General features: G+C 41.6%; 1 protein-coding gene across 2 annotated transcripts; it reads right to left on the reverse strand.

Annotated features, from left to right (window-relative positions):
- Nucleotides 1-4,928: 4,928 nt before the first annotated feature.
- Nucleotides 4,929-24,766, reverse strand: TMEM171 (transmembrane protein 171). 2 transcript variants are annotated; one of them, XM_063456780.1, is made up of 4 exons: nt 24,697-24,766; nt 20,570-21,264; nt 7,450-7,585; nt 4,929-5,243 (listed from the first exon to the last, which is right to left on the reverse strand). In XM_063456780.1, the coding sequence occupies exons 2-4, from the start codon at nt 21,195-21,197 to the stop codon at nt 5,033-5,035; spliced, it is 975 nt and encodes a 324-aa protein (XP_063312850.1). In that variant the 5' UTR covers nt 21,198-21,264; nt 24,697-24,766; the 3' UTR covers nt 4,929-5,032. The 2 variants fall into 2 exon arrangements, with proteins under 2 accessions (XP_063312850.1, XP_063312848.1); XM_063456778.1 differs by lacking the exon at nt 24,697-24,766 and adding an exon at nt 23,565-23,752.
- Between the last annotated feature and the right edge of the window lie 1,955 nt (nt 24,767-26,721).

Here is a 26,721-nt window from a genome sequence, read left to right on the forward strand (position 1 = left end):
TCACCACCCCCCACCACCCTCAGCATAACCCACCACCCTCAGCCTCACCACCCCCACCACCCTCAGCCTCACCCCCCACCACCCTCAGCCTCACCCCCCACCACCCTCACCATCACCCACCACCCTCAGCCTCACCACCCCCCCACCACCCTCAGCATCACCCACCACCCTCAGCCTCACCACCCCCACCACCCTCAGCCTCACCCCCCACCCTCAGCCTCACCACCCCCACCACCCTCAGCCTCACCCCCCTTCACCCTCAGCCTCACCCCCACCACCCTCAGCCTCACCCCCCACCACCCTCAGCCTCACCCCCACCACCCTCAGCCCCACCATCCCCATAACCCCCACCACCCTCAGCCTCACCTCCCACCACCCTCAGCATCACCCCTCACCACCCTCAGCTTCACCACCCACCACCACCCTCAGCTTCACCCCCATACCACCCTCAGCATCACCACCCTCAGAATCACTCCCCCACCACCCTCAGCATTAACCCCTCACCACCCTCAGCCTCACCCCCACCACCCTCAGCCTCACCACCCTCAGCATCACCCCTCACCACCCTCAGCATTACCCCCCACTACCCTCAGCATTACCCCCCACCACCCTCAGCATAACCCTCCGTCACCACCCTCAGCCTCACCCCACTCACCATCACCCCCTCCTTCTCACATTACCCCCCTCTCACTCTCACATTAGCCCCCCCCACTCTCACATTACCCCCCTCTCACATTACCCCCCTCTCACATTACCCCCTCTCACTCTCACATTACCCCCCTCTCACTCTCACATTACCCCCCTCTCACTCTCACATTACCCCCTCTCACTCTCACATTACCCCCTCCCTCTCACATTACCCCCTCCCTCTCACATTACTATCACCCCCCGCTCCCTCTCACATTACCATCACCCCCGTTCCTTCTCACATTACCATCACCCCCCGCTCCCTCTCACATTACCATCACCCCCCGTTCCCTCTCACATTACCATCAACCCCCGCTCCCTTTCACCATCTACCCCCCGCTCCCTTTCACCATCAACCCCCCGCTCCCTTTCACCATCAACCCCCCGCTCCCTTTCACCATCAACCCCCCGCTCCCTTTCACCATCAACCCCCCGGCTCCCTTTCACCATCAACCCCCCCGCTCCCTTTCACCATCAACCCCCCGCTCCCTTTCACCATCAACCCCCCGCTCCCTTTCACCATCAACCCCCCGCTCCCTTTCACCATCACACCCTCTGCTCCCTCTCACCATCACACCCTCTGCTCCCTCTCACCATCACACCCTCTGCTCCCTCTCACCATCAGCTACCCCATACACATAGGGTCTCAGACAAAAACACAAACATGCTCACAGAGACATACATTCACACACACAAGGATACTCTCTGTCAGACACACTCTCAGGCACATACACATGTAGACAGTGCATCAATGTGTATATGTGACACTTTTTTTGTTAGTGGGGCCTCATAAAGTCTAGAGCCGCCTCTGATAATATGTACAATTAAATATAAGCAAGTGGTAATATAGAAATAAACAAACAATAAAATATATAAAGAACAGTCCAAAAACAGTCCAGGAAAACCTTGGGATGAGAGAACAATAACAGTTCTATCTGAGGTAGAGACATCTATGGAGTAGTGGGATCAAGGGGTTTCGTGGCATCCGTATGAAAGAAAAAAGAAAATCTAATAGTGCAATAAAACCCAAATAGGTAGCAGAGAATAAAAAAGGTCTATATGGTCCTACTCACGTTTTTGAGAGCTAAAATCTAGCTCTAGTATAAACAGCGTATAGTGGTATAATCCCCACTTATGGCATACGTGAGGGAGTGTTGTAAGTAGATATCTCATTATATGGGGACCATATGTAACATAAAAAACAATAGTGCTCATTGTGATAAAACCAGGAGTGTGTATAAAAATACCAAATGGTTACTCACATTTAATTGGGCAGATGCACTGCTCAATGATAGGGCGTAAGTGGTATAATCCCCACCAAGGATGCTTTGGAGTAGTATCTCTCTGGAACAAGTAAAACTCAGTAGTAAAATAATAAAAAATGGTAAAAAAAAAAAAAAGATAAAATGGCTAACTCACAACAAAGAAAGTGGCCAAAATACCTTTATTAAAATACAGTTCGTTAAAACTTCCACAACACATTTTTACCCTTAGGGCTTTCTCAAGTGGATAAAGACAGTCACAGACGCAGTCACAGGCAGACAGTCACACACACACACACACAGTCACAGGTAGACAGGCACACTCCTAGTTATAAACACACTATCACTGACAGTATGGGCTGGAGGAGGAGTGGAGTTAGTGAAGTGCCTGGTGTGCAGTTGTTTGGGAAGCAGGGACTCCTTCCAGTTTTCACTCAGTGCGCTGCAGTAAGAGCAGTGAGTGGATGCTCCGCCCCCCCCCCCATCTGGTTTGGCTCCGTCCCCAACAATCCGTGAAGCTCTCCTGCCAGCCCCTGTGTGTGTGAGCTGTGTCAGCTGCACGGCGCCTCTGCTGCCATGGCCACTGGCCAGCCAAGTGAGTAGATATACCCAATAAAAACATCCATGCAGTGGCATAGTAAGTGGCATACTGGCCAGCACTGGGGGCACCCCCCCTACCTTGTGGCACCCGGGGCGGGTGGCCCCAGGGCTGGCCAGTATGCCACTGCATGGATGTTTTATTGGGTATATCTATTCACTTGTGATCGATATGGGTTAGTCTCAATGCAATGCCAATAAGCAATGGCTAAGGCCAGTAAGGTATTGTCATGTATAAAAAGGGGCATTAGGTCTCAGGATCAGAATATGATTGTGCCTTTTTATAAATCATTGGTAAGACCACTCCTTGAATATGCTGTACAAAATTAGTAAAAGGGATGGAACATTTCAGTTATGAAGAAAAATTTACAAATTTATACCTCCTTTAGTTTAGAAAAAACATCATCTCTGATGGTATATGATAGCATTATATAAATATATTTGGTGCCAATAGAAACCATTGTCTGCAAACCTATTCATAAACAGGACTATACATAGGACACAAAGTCATGCATTTAGACTGGAAGAAAGGAGATTTAGCCAGTAAGAACAATAATCTGCTTGAAGAAATGGTTTCTATCAGAGTCTGTACATGTGTTTAAACAGCAACTGGGCAAATACTTGCAAAAACATAACATTACATTTTTAATTTGTGGGATAATAGCTTCTTGACAAAAAGGATAAATCTGACCAACCATTCTGGGGTCAAGAAAGATTCCCCCCCCCCCTAGTTTGTTGCAAAATTGGAAAGTGCTTCAGACTGGGTTTTTTTGCCTTCTTTTGGACCAACAGCAAAAATAGATGTGAGAAAGTCTGAACTTAATGGACACATGTCTCTTTTCAGCCTACTTAACTATAATCTCCTAAGAGCAGGCATTAGGTTGCTAGAACAGAACCTGCCAAAAATAGAATACATTGGCGTTATGACAGGTTTATGCAATGTATGATCACATACTTTAATTAAACCCCCATTATGTTTGCCTAAGTGAAAAAAAAAAAAATCTTGTGAGCTTTGAAGCTGCTGTTTAGTGAGTGTGTGCTCTGGATCTCGAATGATGTAGATTTAGGTTTACTTGTTTGGATAGCAGAGTGTTCCTTTAAAACTTTTAGATAAACTTTTCAAAGAATTTATTTTCTGAAGTCACCAATAAAAATAAGTCTAGGGACGTTTTTGTAGATAAGTCATTTGAAATGTTTATCCAAAGATATTAAAATTAACACCTAAATTGGCACGGATTCAAAAGTATGGGTTTTATTAAATTATTAAGGAAAGGGTATAAATGAGTAATTTTAAAAAAACAGCTTATCTTACACAATAATTCTACACATATGTCGAGATTTTTATTTTATAATATTAATTTATTATTTGGATAAAAAAAAAAAAAAATTGTGATGCAGTCAGGTCTTCAAATCTATGGAATGAAGGCATACATTTACCAATGGAAACATTTCTGTATATACTTTTAAAGACATGTTCTGCATCATCAAAAACATGGGAATTAAAGGGAATACATTATTATATACATCAACAGCCCAGATACTGGACATGGAACATCTCTCATATCATAGACAGATTTAAGCTTGAATCAAAATGGTTTAAAACAGTTACTTAATGTGTGCGCTCAGCTTAGTCCTCATCCAGACCTGACCAGGACTCATACAGGACTTCCTTTTATTAAGGCAACACTTTAAGTACTGTAATTGCTTTGTCTCATTGAATTGGCTACAATGCCCAAAGTCCCCTGGAACAGTTTTTCCCAGTCAGTGTTAAATGGTTTTTAACATTTTAATGCTAAATGAGAGTCCTCAGTAGCCATACCCCTGTGCTGTTCAGGGTAACGAAGTAAGCATTAGCCTGAGCAGCAAGGGGCAGCTGTGATTGGCTGAGTGTGTCAGCTGACAGCTATCATCCTATCACAATGCTCACTGCAGGTATGAAAATCGATACAATTACAAGGAAGTGTGTAATGTCTGCCTTAGCCAAACCTCCAGTGGGGGTGGGGTTATAGGAAGTCTAAAAAAAAGTTTAACACTGAATGAAGGGACAGTGCTAGGGGACTGTAGACATTATAACCAATTCAATTAAATGGTTATAATGCCTATAGTGTCCCTTTAACTAAATATTAACCCTTCTGAAATTCTTAGTGCATTGGTGAAAATGGTTAGTTGGCCATTTGTAAACTAGTATGGTTGTGCCTAGTTCAACTCATAGGCTTCCAAACAGTTTCTTCAAACAAAATGTAACTACCTATTTCAAGCACACACAAAAAAAAAAAAAAAAAAGTATTTTAACCCCTTAAGGACCAAACTTCTGGAATAAAAGGGAATCATGACATGTCACACATGTCATGTGTCCTTAAGGGGTTAATGCCTCCAATGTGAAATGTCATAATACCTTAGAGGCAAAGAAAAAAATTCCAGGAAAGTCCAACCACTCGACTTGAATCAAATAAAAACCACACATTCAAAATGGAATTGTTATTCAGTTAGTCTATTTGGCCTATATGAGAAGAACCCTGTGATGGTGCATCTGGCTCAGAGGATGAAGGTTCTTCATTATCAGGCTTCGAAGGATCTTTTTCTTCATACTTTGGTGGTGGGTCCAATGGACAAAATGCATTGGAATCCGCAGAATGACTAGGTAGAGGAATAGTGTATATAGTTTCTCGAACACTACTGCGACCTTCATGAGGAGTTCTGTAAAGACAACATGGCATCATAACTTGCACATTGAACAAATAGAATATATAAAAGGAACAGATTTTGTAATCTATTTTTAAAAGTATGTTAGAGAAAGAAAATACCATAAATTCTGAACAAAAATAAACACAAACCACTGGTACATATATCAGGGATAGTGAGTGTAATGGGGACAGCAACAGTTTTTTTTTTGGTTTTTTTTAAATGAACAGTTAAATAGAATGCATTTCAATAATGAAGAGATTTTAAATTGAATCAATGCATCTCTATGGAGATAGTTTGGAGTCTCCATACAGAGCATGGAGGTGCTGAACATAGACCTGCACAGATTGCATGACCTCACCCAGGAAGTCCCTCTAGTTGCTCTCCGAGTGACAGCCACTAAAGGTATTACTAGGCAGAAAAGTAAAGCATTTACATTCAAAAGACTGCAGGGACAGGCTATAGATACCAGAACAGCTACATTAAGTGTCCCTTTAAGTACCACATCCAATTCTAAAAGACTACATTTAGCTTAATATTTTTTTGACATTTCAACATCAATAGGGATTCTTATAGCAGTCCTGTTTTTCAGTTTTCTTGCCTGAAGCCCATTGTACTCTGTGCAAGACCATACCTGTGGCGAACGTGACCTCGCCACGGGCTCCTGGAAGAGCCTGCTTGCCAGCCTCCTGCCCACAGACTATGTGCCCTGCAGGGAAACCTCTAATAGACAGTTTAAAAGGTTTGATTCGTGTAATTTTCCGAACAACCGTACAAACCAGAGACCACCCGTGTGCTTGTTAAGCCTAATTGACACCTTGTAAAAGATTTCCAACTCAGTGTTCTAATTGTTTGTCTGGATAGCTGCAGTTCGTATGAAGGACCACGAGATGGCGGCCATCTTGTTCCCGCGAACGCAGGCAGCTGTGTTTGGGCGTCGAGCTCATGGAACTAAAAAATTGGACACTGAAACTCCTGAACACTGCTGGACTTCCATAATCAAGGTAAAGGTAAAGGGTAAAGGTTTGGTGGAATCGTTCGCATGGATGATGTGAACAAGCTACACATTGTAATTATGGATTATGTCCGCTATTTTATTCATTTTTTTGTTACCCAAGTTGACCGACCGCTAGTACTGATTTCATGGAACTATTTTGAACTAAAGCCACATGTGCGGTCAGACAACAATTGGACTTCCATGGAAAAACCCAAACCTCTGAACCAATCTGGGTGATTTTTGGATGTGTTGGTCACCCAGATTGAGGCTATCTGGGGATGTGATGTTTGCAGGGTTTTTGTGTATTTTGGGGTGTTTTATAAATAGTTATATTGTCTGTCCCTGTGAGATAATTATACTTGTTTGCTCAGGTAATTATCTCTCAGGCACAGAGGATCCCGGAGGGACTTCCCTGTAATGTTGGATTGGAAACTCCTTGCAGGGGCTTTTGCATAAAAAGGCAGTGTGTGGCCTCCAATAAACCAGACTACTCCCAGCATTAAACCTCAAATCATTTGTGGGGGGGGGGGGGGGGAGGGGGGGGAGAGGGTGGGACAGCTATGCTGATATAATCACTGTTATACTCTCTTGGTGGAGAGGTCTTCCCACTGGCAACTGGATCCAGGTGTTGGTCCAGGGTAGGAAGGGATGGCGAGACCCCAGACAAGCTGCAGCGGTTAAAGGAGGCTACAGTGTTTATCGAGTCTGGTGTGGTGCTTATGGTACTCTGCGACTAGTAGGAAGCACGATTGGCGGAGGTACCCAGTCGGGGTGCCAGGCAGTCCACCACAGTACCCACAGCCCTGTCAGTCCCTTTTACAAAACACCTAATAGGGCTCTTAACTGGCCAACAGATGACTGCTATCAGCTTTTTTTAGCAGTTATAGTCACACTGTGTCCTGCTGGGCAAGGGTGTATTGGATATCAGACCCTATAGACCAGATTCACTAGTCATCTGCTTCTGTGCCTTGTCTGTACAAATGCTGCAGTAACTTTAAAAGCATAAAGTATAGTCCTCTTCACTTTTTATTTATTTAAAAAAAATAGATTTGTTTTTGGATATTTTTAATACATTATCTTCAGAAGAAGTGTCCTTTTAAAACACATTGTCAGTCCTGTGAATGATGTCGGTCTTCTGATCCTATCACTAATGCATGAAATCAATAACTCATACTCAAATGCAAGATCAAAACATTTTACATGGTTTTGTTTTCTTTTGCTTACCTTCGAAAGAAAATACTGCTATAAGAAGGTGGATTTTCATTCATAGGCGTTGTACCGCACCCCTGCCTCGGAGTAGCTGACGAAGTTCCTGCAAAATATGGGGGTGGTGGTGGTGGGAAGACTATGACTGTATCACCTGAAAAAGGAAGAAGAGGCAAAAAAATATATAAAACAAGATATAAATCTAGCTCTTTAACCCCTTAATGACACATGACATGTGTGACATGTCATGATTCCCTTTTATTCCAGAAGTTTGGTCCTTAAGGGGTTAAGAGTACATACTTAAGATACAAAAAGATACCAAATAAAAATAAAATCTGCTAATATTCAGCTTTCTTTATAGCCTATAGAGGGGCAAAACTAAACATCATGTCTACTTGTAGTTTGAACTTGCCAGCACTCAATTTAAAATTGTGGCCAAGAAGGGTTGGAGAAATTCTTCAAATGTTTAATTCCTTAAATCTTTTAGCGCACATTTTTCAAGTCAGGCATCAACAGACTGCAAAGCCCAAAAAACAGAAGTTTTTATAACAGTACCTGGAGTACGTAATGTAAACCATGTTAAAGAATATGAGGAGGGGGGCGGGCCTGGCAGCCAAGATGGCCGGACGCGTCTGCTCTTAGCTCCGGCGGCAGCGGGCATAATCTCCGACCCACCCGGGTCTACCTAAGCTGGAAACGAGCAGCCCGACACCGGGTATTGTCCGGCACTCGACGAGATGCCTACCGATACCTGAATCATCCCGATCGACCAGCGGGAACCGGAGCCCGGCGACGTGATCTGGCCTGCAGCATGGCAAGTGGAATGGCCGGGGGAGGGACGGCCGCTCTCTCTCGGTCGCAACACGCTCACACTCTGGCAAGGCCCCCTGTAACTCCCCCCCCCCCCCTTTGGACCGGTGGGGGTTATCCCGGTCCCCACCAGCCCCCGACCCACAGCTCAGCAGGCTGGCGGACCTCTCCACAAACGAAGCGACACGGCCAGACGGCCTCACAAAATGGCGCCCGAGCGGCAGCAATCAGCATGCACACAAGCCCTTCTCCAGGGCACTAACCCTGTGGACCACCTTATGGCACGGCTTGACAGGCTCTTCCAGAGGTTCTGGGAATGCCTAGAAAGCTGTAACAGACATGAGCAGATGCAGCACGGGACAGTGGCACAAGATGTCAGTGGGGGAAAGGAGAGGGGGTCACCACGTGGCAAGCCTCACGGAACCAGCTACACAGACCGCGCCAAAAACCTTCCCAGGCCGAAGGCCACAAGGAGTAAGCCTCCAAGGTACCTACCGCATCGCCGGAAGCCTGACCGCCGCTGGCGGCGACGTAACACCCAGGCTTCACGCAGCGCCCGACGAAGGGGAGACCCGGCCTCACTGAGACACCGAGTCTGCGAACCGCAGGTACAGGCCTTCACTCCGACCTGGGGCTGGATGGCGGCCCACACAAGCCCGTACCACTCTACTCCCCAAATACTGCAACTACAGGCTACAACACCACCCCGCAGAGGGATCGGTTGAAAACGGATGAACAGACCAGCTCGCAGATACTCCCGACTGTAAGCTGCACCCAGTAGGGAACACCATTGGGACTGCCCATGTTGCATATCACGTACCTACATGCATCTTTAACTGGTTGCCACCTGACGGAGCCAGGATGAACTGGCGGACTTTAACGCATGTACTGTAAGCCATGCCTTACCTAACCTACTATATGTCTTGCTACTCTCACTACGCTCACGCTCAACCTACTAGTGATACTACAAACGTCAATTTTTACGCAGCAGTGAATTACTAGATGCACCTACATATATTCTCACCATTTCTCTTGCTGATGATATAAGCAAATGTTATAAGCGAATGTTAAATGCCTTGTTATAAGGATAGGCTTACTGAGTACACACATTACAGTTACTAAAGCGACTACAGCAATGAGCCAGCTAGTATGTACCTACACATTTAGATCTCACTACTTACCATAACTAGTCTAGCAACGACAAGCACAGATTGTTTTTCATTGGTTTTACACTTGCTTACTTAATTTACCTCTTGACGATACAATCGTATAGTTTAAAACTACCTTCATAACTGCTACTTTATGCGTGTTATTAACTTTTTGAAAAGCTTGCTTAATATAAAATGACGCTGCCATTCGAATGAGATGTACTATTGTGTTGAAGAGATCCCACTCTGTACAAATACCGTGCATCCCCTCTTCTCTATTCTGTACCCCATTTAACTCCTGCCTCAATAAAAGAAAGATTGACAAAAAAAAAAAAATATGAGGAGCATCTAAATATCACATGGATTTTTATGATTGGAAAACTAAAATAATACATCATGGTGGTGCAGTAGACATTGCTTACATAGATTTCAGTAAAGCTTTTGACACTGTTGCACATAGAAGGCTTATCAATAAACTGCAATCTTTAAGTTAGGATTCCAATATTGTTGAATTGGTAAGGAAGTTGCTGAGTGACAGGCAACAGAGGGTTGTAGTCGGTGGAGTATATTCGAAGCTTGGGCTTGTCACCAGTGGGGTACCTCAGGGATCTGTACTTGGGCCCATTCTCTTTTATATTTTTATTAGTGATATTGCAGAAGGTCTTGATGGTAAGGTATGTCTTTTTGCTGATGATACTAAGATATGTAACAGGGTTGATGTTCCAGGAGGTATAAGCCGAATGGCAGATGATTTAGGTAAACTAGAAAAATGGTCAGAGTTGTGGCAACTGACATTTAATGTGGATAAGTAAAAGCATCTTGGACGTAAAAACCCAAGTTAAAAAAAAACCTAATAATAATAATAATAATAATAATAATAATACAAATAATAAGAAAAAAACACAATGTATCAAATTTCAAAATAAAAAATAGTAATCTAGAAAAAGGTTAAATTTTTAAATAAATTAATTTAATTAAAAAAAAAAAAATAAGACTTTTTTTTAAAAACCATGTACCCAAAAGAGACGGAGATTTCGAGACGGTAATAGGCAGTGAATAAATTAGATTTATTTATAAGTTAAACATAGAAACATAGAATGTGACGGCAGATAAGAACCATTTGGCCCATCTAGTCTGCCCAGTTTTCTAAATACTTTCATTAGTCCCTGGCCTTATCTTATAGTTAGGATAGCCTTATGCCTATCCCACGCATGCTTAAACTCCTTTACTGTGTTAACCTCTACCACTTCAGCTGGAAGGCTATTCCATGCATCCACTACCCTCTCAGTAAAGTAATACTTCTTGATATTATTTTTAAACCTTTGCCCCTCTAATTTAAGACTATGTCCTCTTGTGGTGGTAGTTTTTCTTCTTTTAAATATAGTCTCCTCCTTTACTGTGTTGATTCCCTTTATGTATTTAAATGTTTCTATCATATCCCCCCTGTCTCGTCTTTCCTCCATGCTATACATGTTAAGATCCTTTAACCTTTCCTGGTAAGTTTTATCCTGCAATCCATGAACCAGTTTAGTAGCCCTTCTTTGAACTCTCTCTAAGGTATCAATATCCATCTGGAGATACGGTCTCCAGTACTGTGTACAGTACTCCAAGTGAGGTCTCACCAGCGTTCTGTACAATGGCATGAGCACTTCCCTCTTTCTACTGCTAATACCTCTCCCTATACAACCAAGCATTCTGCTAGCATTTCCTGCTGCTCTATTACATTGTCTGCCTACCTTTAAGTCATCAGAAATAATCACCCCTAAATCCCTTTCCTCAGATGTTGAGGTTAGGACTCAATCAAATATTCTGTACTCTGCCCTTGGGTTTTTACGTCCAAGATGCATTATCTTGCACTTATCCACATTAAATGTCAGTTGCCACAACTCTGACCATTTTTCTAGTTTACCTAAATCATTTGCCATTTGGCTTATCCCTCCTGGAACATCAACCCTGTTACATATCTTCGTATCATCCGCAAAAAGACACACCTTACCATCAAGACCTTCTGCAATATCACTAATAAAAATATTAAAGAGAATGGGTCCAAGTACAGATCCCTGAGGTACCCCACTGGGTACTTAGCATGGATTTTAAAATCTGTCATTCAAGATAAGTTGGACTATTTTTACATAAGAATATTTTTTACAGTCTAATATATGTTCTACAGTCGATATATTTGTTTATTTTTGTATATTAGATTTTTAATATTTCTAATAATGTGATCTATAAATAAATAATAAACATGTTGGCGCTGTATAAATGCCAACAATAATAAATACACTAGTGCCCCACAAAATATATGTTCTCAAGATGTACCTACAGACTCAAGGTTCGCATTTCAGTTTTTTTATACCTTGTTTTGATTAAATGGAGAATTATCATTTGCAACACACCATACTACTCATTAGCTTGCCAGAGTCCCTCGTCAGGGAACACTGCGATCAATAAAGATACATAAGTAGGTCTACATCTCACCTAAGTGTGTTATGTATATGACCAAATACAACTTTATGCAAACTTGCAACCTATATACGCAGAGTAAACCATTATCAAAATGTGTATCCAAGACATGTTATACTTAAAAGTTGTACGAATTACGAAATTTGTAACCTCCATTCATTTTTTTTTTTTTAAAACACAAGTCATGAAATTTTTAGAGGTCCTTGCAGAAAACCATATTGTTTAGTTTGGTTTGCTACTTTACTTAAGGTAAAATGGGGTCTATTTTGTTTTTCTTATTTGAAATATAATGCTTGCAACTTTAAAAAGGAATAAAGATTCGAAAAACAATGCATACAAACCCCTACACACAAAGGACAGATCTCAAAGCTATACACCCATTTAATTCAAAACGTTAAACACGGAGCACTTACATATGTGTCGGCTTGGGAGAGGGACATAGGTCCAGCCGAGGATCCAACAGACTGGACCGACATATGGGAAGCCACGGCATCCATATCTATATGTGTGAACCACAAGGAACAAGCATACAAGACACTACTGAGATGGTACGTCACCCCACTAAAACTCAAACAGATGGGCAGGTCGGACAATGACCTATGCTGGAAAGGCTGTGGACACAGAGGCACTTACATACACATGTGGTGGGAATGCACACACACAACACAACTATGGAACCAAATAGAAACCATGGTATCACAGATCCTCCACACTAACATACCACACGACCCATGGATATGGCTACTATCCAAACCCATGGCCAATACACCAAGATCCCAAAACAAATTGATTGCCAAAATTGCACTAGCAACCAGGAGAGCCATCGCCGAGAAATGGGGAAGCCCAGACACACCCACGCTAGACACAGTAAAAAGGAAAATTAAGGACACAATCAAAATGGATGAATTGTCCGCACTGGTTCACGACACGACCACACATTTCAATAAAATTTGGGACCCATGGTTCTATGAATACCCACCAACAGCCTAGACCACCAGTGAGCACCCACACGGGATCACATCCCAAGTACGCGTCAACCACACATATCCCACACCCATAACCCCCTCAGCCCCCCTCCCCCCGAGTCAGTAGACCGCTAGAACACCCCTACACAAACCACACTCTCCTACCAACCAAGCTACGATACACGCCGGCACCAATGGCGAACAAAAACAAAGGACACACATGACCAAACAATAGCAATACGCAGCAAACACACACTCACACTAACGATTAACAAAGCAATACAGCACCCACAACGCACACCACACCGCACCACAAATGACGCCGAAACGACCCACAAACCACACCCATACCGATGACATATAACGGACAATAACTCGCTTAGAACGGAAGAGCACAAGAAACAGAGACAGACACTACAAGCTGACAATTCAGGATATCTCCCACCCCGACCCCTCTCATCCCAGAGGAGCCCGAAACCCAGCGGGACGACTTGACCACTGAAGTACGCAAACACAAAGGGTACAACAGAAAGATCACGAAAGCACAATGTGCAAAAAATGTACCCCACAACTGCACACCTATGATAGGACAGGGCATCCTACCCCCAACCCTTTAATCTTCTGTACCCTACCCAAACCACTAGACCAGGATGTATCACGCAAGAATAGAATAATGATATGTAACACAACGCTGAGATCCATAATCACAAGAATATTGCAACTGTCGAAATATTCGAAATACTGAAATAACTTTATGTGCAAGCAATATATGTTCCTTTTTCATGTTTACCAAATGTTTACCCCCCGCTTATTTTCTGTACCCCTTACCCCTAAACAAAACAAAAAAATCTTTCAAAATAAAGAATTTATAAAAAAAAAAAAAAAAAAAAGGAATAAAGATTCTCGTTTCAAAAAAAGAAGTAACATATATATATATATATATATATATATATATATATATATATATATATATATATATATAAAAAAATATGTAGTGACCAAGGGGCAAACAACCTGTCCCTGCAGGCTTAGTAATGTAAACACTGCTTTTAGAGAGAAGAAAAAAAAAAAAGGGAGTGTATACGCCACTACCCAATGTTACCTGTAGTAGCTGTTACACAATGAATGCAGGACCTATATTGGGCATCACTGCCCATAGAGATGCATTAAGTCAATGCATTCCTATGATGAGATGCTGATTGACTTAGTGCAGCCATGTCTGTGTATGCGCATTTCGGATTGCATATCTATATGAAGCAATGGATTGGCTGACATTGGGTGGCTCTTTGGGAGGAAAAAGTAAGGGGAGAAAAAAAAAATGCTTTAACTTATTTAAGGGGGGCCCCTGAATCTAAACAGTTAGTATAATAATCTAGCCTCAGGAATAAAAGGTTTGTATTCCGATTACGAGGATGTTCATTTAAGCTCAAATAGGTGTATTAGACTGTAGGTACTGAAAACAGATGCCCTCTACGGGACATGCACCTAATCGGAAATCCAGCCCTGGTTTGCGTTCACCTTCCCGGAGTTCAATAGTTGTAGTGCAGGATTTATTGGTTTCTGTAAAAAGCCTGTTATTTATACAGATTTTGTAAAATTAGGATGTGAAGTGTAGTAAAACACAAAAATATAGTTTCCATAACTCTGCCCAAGACGCCTTATCCAAGACCCATATGATATTAGTCATAATTTTATAGCCATAACAATTACTTATAATGCAGATTATCTCACAAGTTCCCAGCAACCTCCTCTGTAGCACATCCTTGTAATTGCAAGGCTAAAATGACAGCACAGTAACCCCATTGGAGGGGAGACGGGGGAAGCTGTATTAGTGGTGTCTTAGTGCCACAAGTCCTTTAAATTGTACTTCATGCAATTGGATTATTTGGGTTGACATTTTTAAATACAAGATACGTCACCTTGGAAGCCCAACCACGCGTTGTCAGCTTGGTGTCACGTGATAAACCCCACAGTAATCTTGAAGAGCAAGTCCTTCATCAAGGAGATCCCATAAAAAATGCAATCATGTTTGTGCAAGACAATTTCATGTCCTTACAGTAACAGTTTAAATATTTGTTCTGCTCAATAATAAAAACTACACATTTTCCCACTGAAAACAGTGCAGAGTTAAAAAAAAAAAGTAATCTTTAAGAAAACATTTTTATACTCTTTTTTTTTTACTACACACCAGCTTTTTTAAGCAAATGAGCATTTTGTCTTTAACCCCTTAAGGACACACGACATGTGTGACATGTCATGATTCCCTTTTATTCCAGAAGTTTGGTCCTTAAGGGGTTAATTAAGGGACATGAATAACTCTTTTCCCCAATGAATCAGTAGTTGCAGTCAGCAGAGAGTATTTATCAGAGAGTTCCGCTCTAACAAGTAGAGTAACAATGTAAGATAGGAGAGCTATCGAATAGAATAGGGCTACTGATTCCCCTGGCGTTTGCCCAATTTTTATAGTACAGAATACTTTAATATTTCCCTAGCGGTGTCTGGTGTGCGAGATCATGGCATTTAAAGTGTTCAAGTGGAAAGGCTTAGAACTCTCTAAAGTCTAAGTGAGTTGCTGGTTTTTGATATTGCAGATTTCAAATATTTAAAAAATAAATAAATAAAAACACCTCACCTGTCCAAGATTGATTACATCAAAACAATCTGAAAATGGTTACGGTAGCTCAATTTAGGAAAAACTACACAGGGAACAATTTACTGCTAATTGTGTAATAAGCCGCTCCACACCATGATCCTAGTTTGCACGGTCTGTTTTTGAAGCTTATAACAGTTCATGACAATTTAGGCCTTTAGCTCACCCAGGACAATTTAAATTTATGTTCATACATAAAGCTTAATACATATACACATTCTACAACAGGCAGGGTTCTAGAAGTGAAAAAAAATATTTAAAATTGGGTTTAATCGATATCTACAAAGATATTAAATATAAAAATAAAAGTAAAAAAAAACCAAAAAAAACACTTTTTTGAATGAATGAAAATTTTGGCAGTTGATAGTCTGTGGAGTCTTAGTGGAAGGAACGGTGATTCTAACAGATCTATGTTCAATCATGCAAATCCCGGGAACATTTCCTATTACAGGTGCCCTGAGGCCAAAGCTGTTTAATAACAAGCATCGTACAAAGAAATAACAGGTATTGAGAGGGTGGTGTTTAAATGTAAATAGTTCGTAAAATTTAAGGTTGAGCTTCACAGGGAACTCTACCCCATTAGAAATTCACAGACATTAGAAACGGTTAACGACATATGAATTCATCCTGAACACTTTTAAAGCAGGTATCAGGATCATTGGCACCCATGGCAACTGTAGCTCAAATTGCTGATATACTAAATGGTGGCCATGAGAGAAAGGTGTCAGAACACACAGTGTGTAGCAATTTGCTGCATATGGAGAGCATATCCGCAAACTGGTCAGAGTGCCTACGATGACCAAATGTCCAACCCACGAAAGTACCTTGAATGGGAAGTGAGTATCAGAACTGGACCATGGATCAACGGAAGAAGGGTGCCAGGTCTGATGAATCAGGTTTCGTTGACCAGGTGCATGTGCGTTATTTACCTGGGAAGGAGATGGCAGCATGATGCTCTATGGGAGGAAGGCAGACTGGCAGAGGCAGCATTATGTTCTGGGTAATTTTCTGCTGTGAAACCTTGGCATTTATGTGGATGTTTTTTTTCCACACATTCCACATACCTAGAGATTGCTGCAGATCACAAACAAACAACCATTCATGGCAATGTTTCCTGATGGCAGTGGCCACTTTCATCAGGATATTGCACCCTTTAATAATTGTTCAGGAATGGTTTGAGGAACATGACAAAGAGTTAAAGGTGTTGCTTTGGCCTCCAAATTACCCAGATCTCAATACGATTGAGCATATGTGGGATGTGCAGGAGTCCAATCCATGGAGGCCCCACATCGCAGTTTACAGGAATTAAAGCATCTGCTGCAGGATGCCACACAAAGACATTGGCAGCATATTAGAACATGTTCAGAGATCTTGTGGGTTCCATGCCTGGATGCATCAGAGCAGTTTTGGCAGCACGAGGGGGGGGGGGGGGGGGTCTACACGATATGAGGCAGGCAGTTTTAAGGTTGTGGCTGATCAGTATATAATCTACACACACTCCGGTTCGAATACCGTCAGAGAACCTCAACAGTAAGAATCCCAGGAAGGACTCCGATTGATATATCCCCACCCACCTCAAAATATAAGAGTAACATGAACCAAGAGTCATGCCGGCTTGGATGACACAGAGCTTAGCAAGGTCCGCATGAGATGATAGGGAACCAGGGCAACCTGACAACAAGTGATCTACTGGAACGAAGAATGTGAGAAACTAGACCTCCTTAACTGCTACTACAACAGCTCAACCCAATGAGAGGGCCTACATGAAATGTGGGAACTATGGATGAATAACCTTCATCTACCCCAAACACCAAAACATAGTTACACAATGTTTGAACATTGTCAAGAGAAAGCTAGTGGAACAACTAGAATTAGATGGACTACACCAAAAAAATCATACATGAGCTTTGAGGAGAAAGAATTCCCCACAGCCACAGAGGATTGCCAACCTGCCCCAAGATGGCAGAACATAAGATGTTAACAATAAGATGTTCACAGAAAATCTTGCAGTCCTTGACCACTACACAAGATTACCAAATATACCCAAAGCTATTAAAAGAGCTTAGTGGTGTACTAGCAAAATCATTAATGGATTTATTTAATCAATCATTGTTAACAGGAGTAGTCCCAGAAGATTGGAAGTTAGCGAATGTTGTGCCCATTTACAAGAAAGGTAGTAGGGAGGAGTCTGGAAACTATAATCCTTACTTCAGCAGTGGGGTACGTAATGTAAACTATGTTAAAGGATAGGATTGATGAGCATCTAAAATCACATGGATTTCAACATCAGAGACAACATGGGTGTAACTGATCACCTGGCACCCCGACTGGGTACCTCAGTTGAAGGATGCTCCTAGCGCTTCCTGAGGGCTCCAAGCACTCCAGCCGACACCATAACCATCGTAGACTCCTTCAGAGATCTTAAAAGAGCTCAGTGATTATAGCAAGGGAATATGCAGAGCATAGCAATCCCTTGTAGCAGATTCCCCCAATAAGAGACAGGACTCAGATTGAGGGTGAAGTAGAACTAGCTGTACTGGCACATACAGCCTCTTTTATTCACAATCTACAAACATAGTACTGCCCACAGGGTTTTGAAATACAACCAATCAATCTGTACAATACACACAGACACTCCCACACAAAATCCACCGCTCTGCCTGTGATATGATTACTGAACACAATGGTTAATATAATTATCCCAGGCAGAGAAATACAGTATTATAAAACATATCACAGGGACCCCAAAACATGCAATAACCCCATAAACCCCAGATCCGTTCAGTAGTTTGGAAGATACGGTTTAATGCAGATTCTGCAGAACATATACAGGCTATATGAAAAATAATTACTGTTAAATGTGTCCCCTGTTCTGTAGTTTAAAACTACTGAACGATGTCTTTGTGCACCAAATACCAGCGAGATGGCACCGTGTAGAAAAGTCCAAAACAGTGTCTGTGAGTTAAAATGGCCACCATCCATTGTTCTCACCATGTGCCTCTGATACATGAAATGGTGGCCAACCAGTAACTCCACAGTATGTCCCCAGATGGTTCTTAAAGGGCCAGCTGCAGCATAATAAAATACAATATGCCCAAATCAGTTCCTAGAATGGCAATACATCCCTGGGACATAGTCGCAGGGCAGGAGGCTGGCAAACAGGCCCCTCCAAAAATCAGTGGCGAGGTCACTTTTGCCACAATGGGAGACCATGCCAAACTAATCCTATTGATTTTTATGATTGGGAAACTAAAATAATAGTGCAATCAATATTGCTTACCTAGATTTCAGTAAGGCTTTTGACACTGTTGCACATAGAAGGCTTATCAATAAGGTGCAATCTATGTGTTTGGATTCCAATATTGTTGAAAGGGTAGGGCAGTGGCTGAGTGACAGGCAACAGAGGGTTGTAGTCAATGGAGTATATTCAAAGCTTGGGCTTGTCACCAGTGGGGTACCTCAGGGATCTGTACTTGGGCCCATTCTCTTTAAAAATGTTAATAGTAATATTGCAGAAAATCTTGATGGAAAGTTATGTCTTTTTGCTGATGATACCAAGATATGTAACAGGGTTGATGTTCCAGGAGGGATAAGCCAAATGATTTAGGTAAACTAGAAAAATGATTAGAGCTATGTCAGCTTACATTTAATGTGGATAAGTGCAAGATAATGCATCTTGGATGTAAAAACCCAAAGGCAGAGTACAGAATATTTGATTGAGTCCTAACCTCAACATCTGAGGAAAGGGATTTAGGGGTGATTATTTCTGATGACTGAAAGGTAGGCAGACAATGTAATAGAGCAGCAGGAAATGCTAGCAGAATGCTTCGTTGTATAGGGAGAGGTATTAGCAGTAGAAAGAGGGAAGTGCTCATGCCATTGTACAGAACACTGGTGAGACCTCACTTGGAGTATCGTACGCAGTACTGGAGACCGTATCTCCAGAAGGATATTGATACTTTAGTGAGAGTTCAGGGAAGGGCTACTAAACTGGTACATGGATTGCAGGATGAAAAAAAAACTAAAACTTACCAGGAAAGGTTAAAGGATCGTAACATACATAGCTTGGAGGAAAGACGAGACGGGGGGATATGATAGAAACATTTAAATACATAAAGGGAATCAACACAGTAAAGGAGGAGACTATATTTAAAAGAAGAAAAACTACCACAACAATAGGACATAGTCTTAAATTAGAGGGACAAAGGTTTAAAAATAATATCAAGTATTACTTTACTAAGATGGTAGTGGATGCATGGAATAGCCTTCCAGCCGAAGTGGTAGAGGTTAATACAGTAAAGGAGTTTAAGCATGCGTGGGATAGGCATAAGGCTATCCTAGCTATAAGATACGGCCAGGGACTAATGAAAGCATTTAGAAAATTAGGCAGACTAGATGGGCCGAATGGTTCTTATCGGCCATCACATTCTATGTTTCTAAATATCACTGGAAGGCTGCCAGATTGTATGCTAACTGTCCTTGTCCACAATCCCAACCAACACAATCACATAGACCAACAAGCTCATATATGCCAAAGCTTTAGTGGCCCTGCAGATGCTTGACTAGAAGATCAGGCTGAAGGAGATACAATGCCCACCGTGGAGACGAAGACTGAAAGCCAGGTTAAAAGGCAACACGTAAGGAAGTTGGTAAGCTGGATCAATTTCATAGGTTGAAAAATCAAGCATAGATCCTGGCTACCAAGGAAATGCAAAGGTATGCCAATACCAGAGGCACTGGAAACAGCTAAGCAACGGCTGACAGCACTTTCAACCAGACTGAGCAGATAAACTAGAGGAGAGGCGAAGATAACAAATGCCTTGTTCACCCAATAACCATCCATACTGCAGGGTAACCACATTTCCAGAGCAAAAACAGAACAGTACTGGAAGAACACGTGAGAGAAAGAAACATCATATAACATACATACATACACACACCTCCCCGTTGTAATTAAGAAAATGTAATATTACACACACACACACACACACACACACACACACAGACAAATCTAAATAAGTCCAAACAAAGTAGAACAGACTAACCTGAACACTAGTTTCTGTGAGGGAGGTAGTTGTGTAGAGCTATAAAGGTATTCTTACCTACAGTTATGTGAAATGGCTCATCAGTGGGAGCCTGGATATCATCATCATCATCAATAGAGTCATTACTGTCAGCGAGATGGTGTTTTTTCTTAATATGAGCAACAGCAAAGAAACACAACCCAATGAGGACAACCAGGGGTCCCATAATTTGCAGGGAAAGAAATCCACAGCTCCTGGAACTTATTTCCGTTCCATTAACGTTTGGGGATGTTATGTTACAGCCAGGTATCCACACCCCTAACACGCTTATAAGTATTCCACTGGTCACGAACAGAAATCCAAATATGAGAAACTGGATAAACTGACGACTTTCACCGCAGAGGAAGAAGCTGTCCGGATCAGTTTGGTTTCCTTCTAATTCTCTCCTTCTTTGCTCCAGCCTGGCTTTCGACCTGGCCAGCAAGACCAATCCCAAGCCAATCACGGAGAGTGCGGGTCCCATCACTTTAAATGTCATGCTGCAGGTGTAGAAGGTGTTCATCTGGCATGTCTGGAAACCAAAGATAGAAAGCACAAACCCAGCACAGAACAGCATCGTTCCAAAAACAAACATAAAGAATATAAACTTGCTGGACCGTCCTGTGCCATGGCACCCTACGGTAAAGGATAACAGAGTGGGCAACATTTTAAGACAAGGCCTTTTCTCATGTGCAGAAGTTTATTTTGTCTTCAAGGTAAACATTTGGAGGTACCTAAAAAAAAAAAAAAAAAGAATGGTTGTATTTTAGACAAGAAAGACAATATATGGGGTCTGTTTATTCATTTTCCTTCTATAAAATTGTGATTTATCATTTTTAAATAACACTTGATCCTTACCCCACCCCCCTCAACAACATGCCTCCGTGGGCTATTTCTTTGTAAAGAAATGCAAAATTAAAAGGGACACTAAAGACACCCAGACCACTTCATCTCAAATTTATTTTAACCCTGAAACTGAAAACATTGCCTGTGGCGAATTAGCCACTATTTACTGTATTGTCCTAATGATGTGTGTATCCCTTTAAGAACCAAGTATGTGTATGCTGCATAGGTTCCATGCGAACAATAGCGTTCGTATGCTGGCAGCATGAAAAACCACCAGCATCCATACAATCGTTTCACAAACAGTGAATTTCAACACTGTTCGTGAAACAACCAAACTACCGAAGGGAGACCACACACAGGAGGTCGTGTGACTCCCATTAAGGATTGCAAAATTTTTGCAATCGGTAATTAGAAGGATTCAGGGTGGCCGCCGTTCGGCTACCGACCACGCGGCGGTCGGCCATCTTGGATCCTTTGTTAGCCCAGCGGTATTTTGTCGTCGAGTGCCTGGAACTAAAAATCGGCTACTCGGCGGCACGAATACCGCTGGACTTCCAAGCCATTCGGGAGCTCCGGTCCTTCGGTAAAGTGGTTCCCTAAAGTCAATCGGTAGTTTGAATGTAATACTTGTTTCGTGCGGCGTTCGGTTATTTATGCTGCGATCTGAGTGGTATGTTCACGAAATGTACGCTCAGACCCCAGCTGTCTACCGAACATCCATTCATTTAAATAAAGGGAATATTGTCAAAGTTATATGTTTTAATGTAAAATGTCGGTTCTGTTAACTGTATATTCTAGTGGGAGTATCCCTCTCGTCCAGCAGTGCCCCATGTAGTCCCCTACTGTGTCAGTATGGAAACCCCTTGCATGGGGACTTGCATAAATACTGGAACTGTGAATAAAGACCTCAGTTGACTCACAGCCTATGTGTCGTCTAGTTCTTGGGAAGGAAGGATTCTTACAACGCTACCAGGATTATTGTCTGCTGTATTTTTTTGCCGTTCCTGTTACCCAGCGGAGATACTGTGGATTATACTATCTCTCCGCTACATTGCCTTTTTGCAAGAACGACAATGTTTACATTGTAGGCTTTAAATCCATTCTAGTGTGTGAAACTCTGCTATCTACAGCAGATGGTTTTATAGAGACCATCTGATTGGTGCAGCATATATCCATGCATGCGCCCTAGCTTCCCAATGATTTCATCTAGAATCATCAAGATTACAAAGAGACCAGTGTGGTGAGGGCTGACAGGTAAGTAAATCTCACCCTTCAGGCTCTCCCACAGCACGGGAGGAACATTACTACAGTTAGATTAATATCATCACATTAGGAATACATGTTTTATTGTGGCCCACCGTCTCTCCTCTCATACTATAACAACCTTTACATTCAGCAGCCGCACCAAAAGCACTACATACAGTAGGTTCAGAGGAATGAAAAGAGATTATTTTTGTCCCAATATATTTGGACGAGCCATAGTTTTCTGTAGTGCCAAAGTCTATTGTTTTGAATTGGGAAAATATATAAAAGGTATCAATCTCTAGCACAACACTGTTGTTGTTTCCATTAGCTCTGTGGAGCCAATAGAAGAGGAAGACATTTCACTGGCTGGCTGAATTCCCCCTAAAATAGCAGATTTGGAAAAAGTCTGCAACCTTTTAGTCAGTCACAGCTTGGCTAAATAAGCTTACATTTTGCGGGTTAGGCATTTAGTTATCCACTGGGTAGTGAAGGGGTTAAAAAAAAAGGTGCATTGCAGAAATAGGACCAATCTAAAAAGAAAAACCCTTATACTCACAAATCATGGTTTGAGAACCAAGTTACAGTAGCACAGATAGATATGCAATTAATACATTATCTGGAGAATTATTGTTGTCAATGAAAATAACTCGATAGTTAGTGATTGAAACCCCATCTGAATTTATCAACTATAAAATGGATCGTTAATTAAATTGCAAAATTTAGACCAAAATAACTGATGGGGGAGAGAAATGAAAAAAAATCTTCAAATGAATCTTAATAACAGCTTGGTTCTTGTAGTCTGATTCTGAATGCATGTTTTAATTCATCAGAATTCACAGTTGAGTGCATAAACTGACCAAAATTAAATAGTGAAGTTGTTTATTAATGCAAGTTAAATAATATACAAACAGAATAATTAAACAGGCAGGTGTGTCACGCTTACCTGAGCGAGGACCTCCACAAGGTGAGAGACACATTTACAGGTATACGAAGTAGCCTAAACAGCAAAGGGTGTGCATAGGGCACGTCCCTCTACCTTATCACAGCTCAGCGGACCAATAGAATATCAAGGTGTGAATAGCAATATTTTACAGTCACCTGGGTGTTGGTGCAGGCAAACAGAGAACGAAATACAGAATCAGCAAACATTGTGGCATTTAAAGGGTTATCCTGAAAGAATCTACAAAGAGAAACTTGGCCACAAGACAATTAATGAACATTTCTCTGCAGAGGAAAATCCTTCGTAGGTCACAATTAAATCTGACGGGAAAGGGCTGAACTTGCAATGTAACTTTTCCTGGCAATGCAAACTATTTATTGTTGGCAATCAAAAAGTATATTTAAAAAAAATATCCTTATAAAACCTAAAAGAGACATCTGTCTCGGGCTTAATTTGGCAGAATATTCTTCATAAGCACGTTTGCAGAACCTGTTTTATTAATGAGATGTTTGGAACGAACGCTTTTCATTTTATTTCCTGATTTATGAGTTGCAGGTAAAGGCACCAGTGATGTCACCCACTGGGATGGTAACGCCCTGACCTTGGGCTGAGCTGTCACAGGGGTTATTTACTAAAAGGTTTTGATTGTTGTGAATTCGAAGGGGCGTATTCACTAAACTCCAAATTCTGCCAAATTAAAAACCGAATAAAAAAAAAACAAAAACCACGAATGCTAAAATAGCAGATTTGGAAAGATTCTGCAACCCTTTAGTCACGCTAAATAAGCTTACATTTTGCTGTTAGGCATTTAGTTGTCCACACTTTGGAAATGAATGAACAAGTTCGAGAATTTTAAATTTTTGGCCGAAAAAGTCAAATTACAAATATTTTCCAACTTACTTTCTGATAATTCCCACTTCAGTAAAAAAACAAAAAACTTGTCATTTTGCCAACATTTAATTTAATAGTCAAGCTGATAATGTAGCTGGGTTGGAGAATCGTCCTAAATCAGCTATTTTAGTCTGAATGTTGTTGGTTTTCAGTTGGCCACATTTTGAGGTTTAGTGAATAAAGCCCTGAGCAGACCAGTCTGGCTACCTGTCTGCTCCAGAAAGAGGGGCAATCACGCACGTACCTGTCCAAGAATCTTGTCCTTTACACCAGTCTCACTCCGGTAAATAGTCCAATTAATGTTAACGATTAACAGAAACAATCAGCCCCCTAATCTCCCAGTCTAAAGTTTAAGTGCTTGACAACATTTGTAATGCATAATAAAAAAATAAAAAAGGCATTTGAAGCATTTGCTAAATTGGCTGTGGCTATTGAATATTGTGGTTCAGATCAGGATCTCAGCAGTATAACAGTGAGTGGTGAAAGGACAAACCATTTAAAGGGACACTCCATTGCACAAACAAAATAAAATCACTGTTTAGTAAACATAACCTGAATTAAAATATGCATGAACTTAATTATGCATTTCTTTCATTAGGGGTAGATCTAAAAACAGCTTGCAAAACCTGCAGTTCTCTTGTCTGTTGCCTTTGCAAGCTCTCCCCTTCAAACCCTGCGCAGACTTTCTGTGGCTGTTCAATCGCATAATCACATGTTTAGTTGTATAGGGAGAGGTATTAGCAGTAGAAAGAGGGAAGTGCTCATGCCATTGTACAGAACACTGGTGAGACCTCACTTGGAATAGTGTACGCAGTACTGGAGACCATATCTTCAGAAGGATATTGATACCTTAGAGAGAGTTCAAAGAAGGGCTACTAAACTGGTTCATGGATTGCAGGATAAAACTTACCAGGAAAGGTTAAAGGATCATAACATGTATAGCTTGGAGGAAAGACGAGACAGGGGGGATATGATAGAAACATTTAAATACATAAAGGGAATCAACACAGTAAAGGAGGAGACTATATTTAAAAGAAGAAAAACTACCACAACAATAGGACATAGTCTTAAATTAGAGGGACAATGGTTTAAAAATAATATCAGGAAGTATTACTTTACTGAGAGGGTAGTGGGTGCATGGAATAGCCTTCCAGCTGAAGTGGTAGAGGTTAACACAGTAAAGGAGTTTAAGCATGCGTGGGATAGGCATAAGGCTATCTTAGCTATAAAATAAGGCCTGGGACGAATTAAAGTATTTAGAAAATTGGGCAGACTAGATGGGCTGAATGGTTCTTATCTGCCTTCACATTCTATGTTTCTATGGTTTCCTGTATGGTCCTGACAGCTGAGGGCCAGCCAGCTGCTTGTCAGTTGAGGACCCACCCCTTTTTCTGACTGGCCCACTGACCACTTGACCACTTTTTGGACACTGCCCTCTTCAAAGCAGCCCTGCACCCTGTGGGCGTCACTAGTGATGCAGCACACGTCGCTGGCAATGCCACCTCCAAACTCTGCCCACTTGTCCCGATTTACAGATGGTGTCTTTTAGGAGGTATGCCAAAGCCTGGCATCTTGCTTGCCATTCACTATCTTGTTATCTGTTTAAAGCCATCCAGCCGTGAGCCCAGCACTCGCAGGCTATCACTGCCATCCTTAGCTATTCAACCTTGAAAAGCATTATTAGGTAAAAGAGTGGACAGAATTGGATAGATAATGTGAAAATGAAACCTCTGCATTATGTGAGCGACAGGTAAGAGACTGGGCATCGGGCACAAAAAAGCCCTAGTTTTTATCAAACTCATTGAAAACTTAAACAGAAAATGTGGGGGCAGCACTCAAAAACACCTTGCACCATAACCACTGCAATAAACTATAATAGTAAGTATGTTTATAGTGCCCTTTAAGGGATTTTGTTCCATTCTAAGTGTCTGCTTTTTGAAGAATTGTATCTATAATTTATAACTCTGGGATTTATGCAAAAAAAATAAAATAATAATATTTAGACAAGGAGTATCCCTCCACCTGCAAACAACCATACAGTGGTAACATGGGACATCTTCAACTCAGCCCAGCTCCTGCAGTATGTATAAGCACTGAGTCATATTTGTTGTTATGTATAACTCTCCCGGGCGTTGACAAAAGCAGCAATTTCATTAGCATAAAATTAGGTAATGCTTGTTTGGCGTAGGCTTCACCTCGTTGCTGTTTTTACAAGTTATACAGTAGATCTGTGTGCAGCTTTCTCTCCTGGTTCATTATGAGATTTAAA

The sequence above is a fragment of the Pelobates fuscus genome, chromosome 5 (assembly GCF_036172605.1).
Source record: "Pelobates fuscus isolate aPelFus1 chromosome 5, aPelFus1.pri, whole genome shotgun sequence".
Classification (NCBI taxonomy): Eukaryota; Metazoa; Chordata; class Amphibia; order Anura; family Pelobatidae; genus Pelobates; species Pelobates fuscus.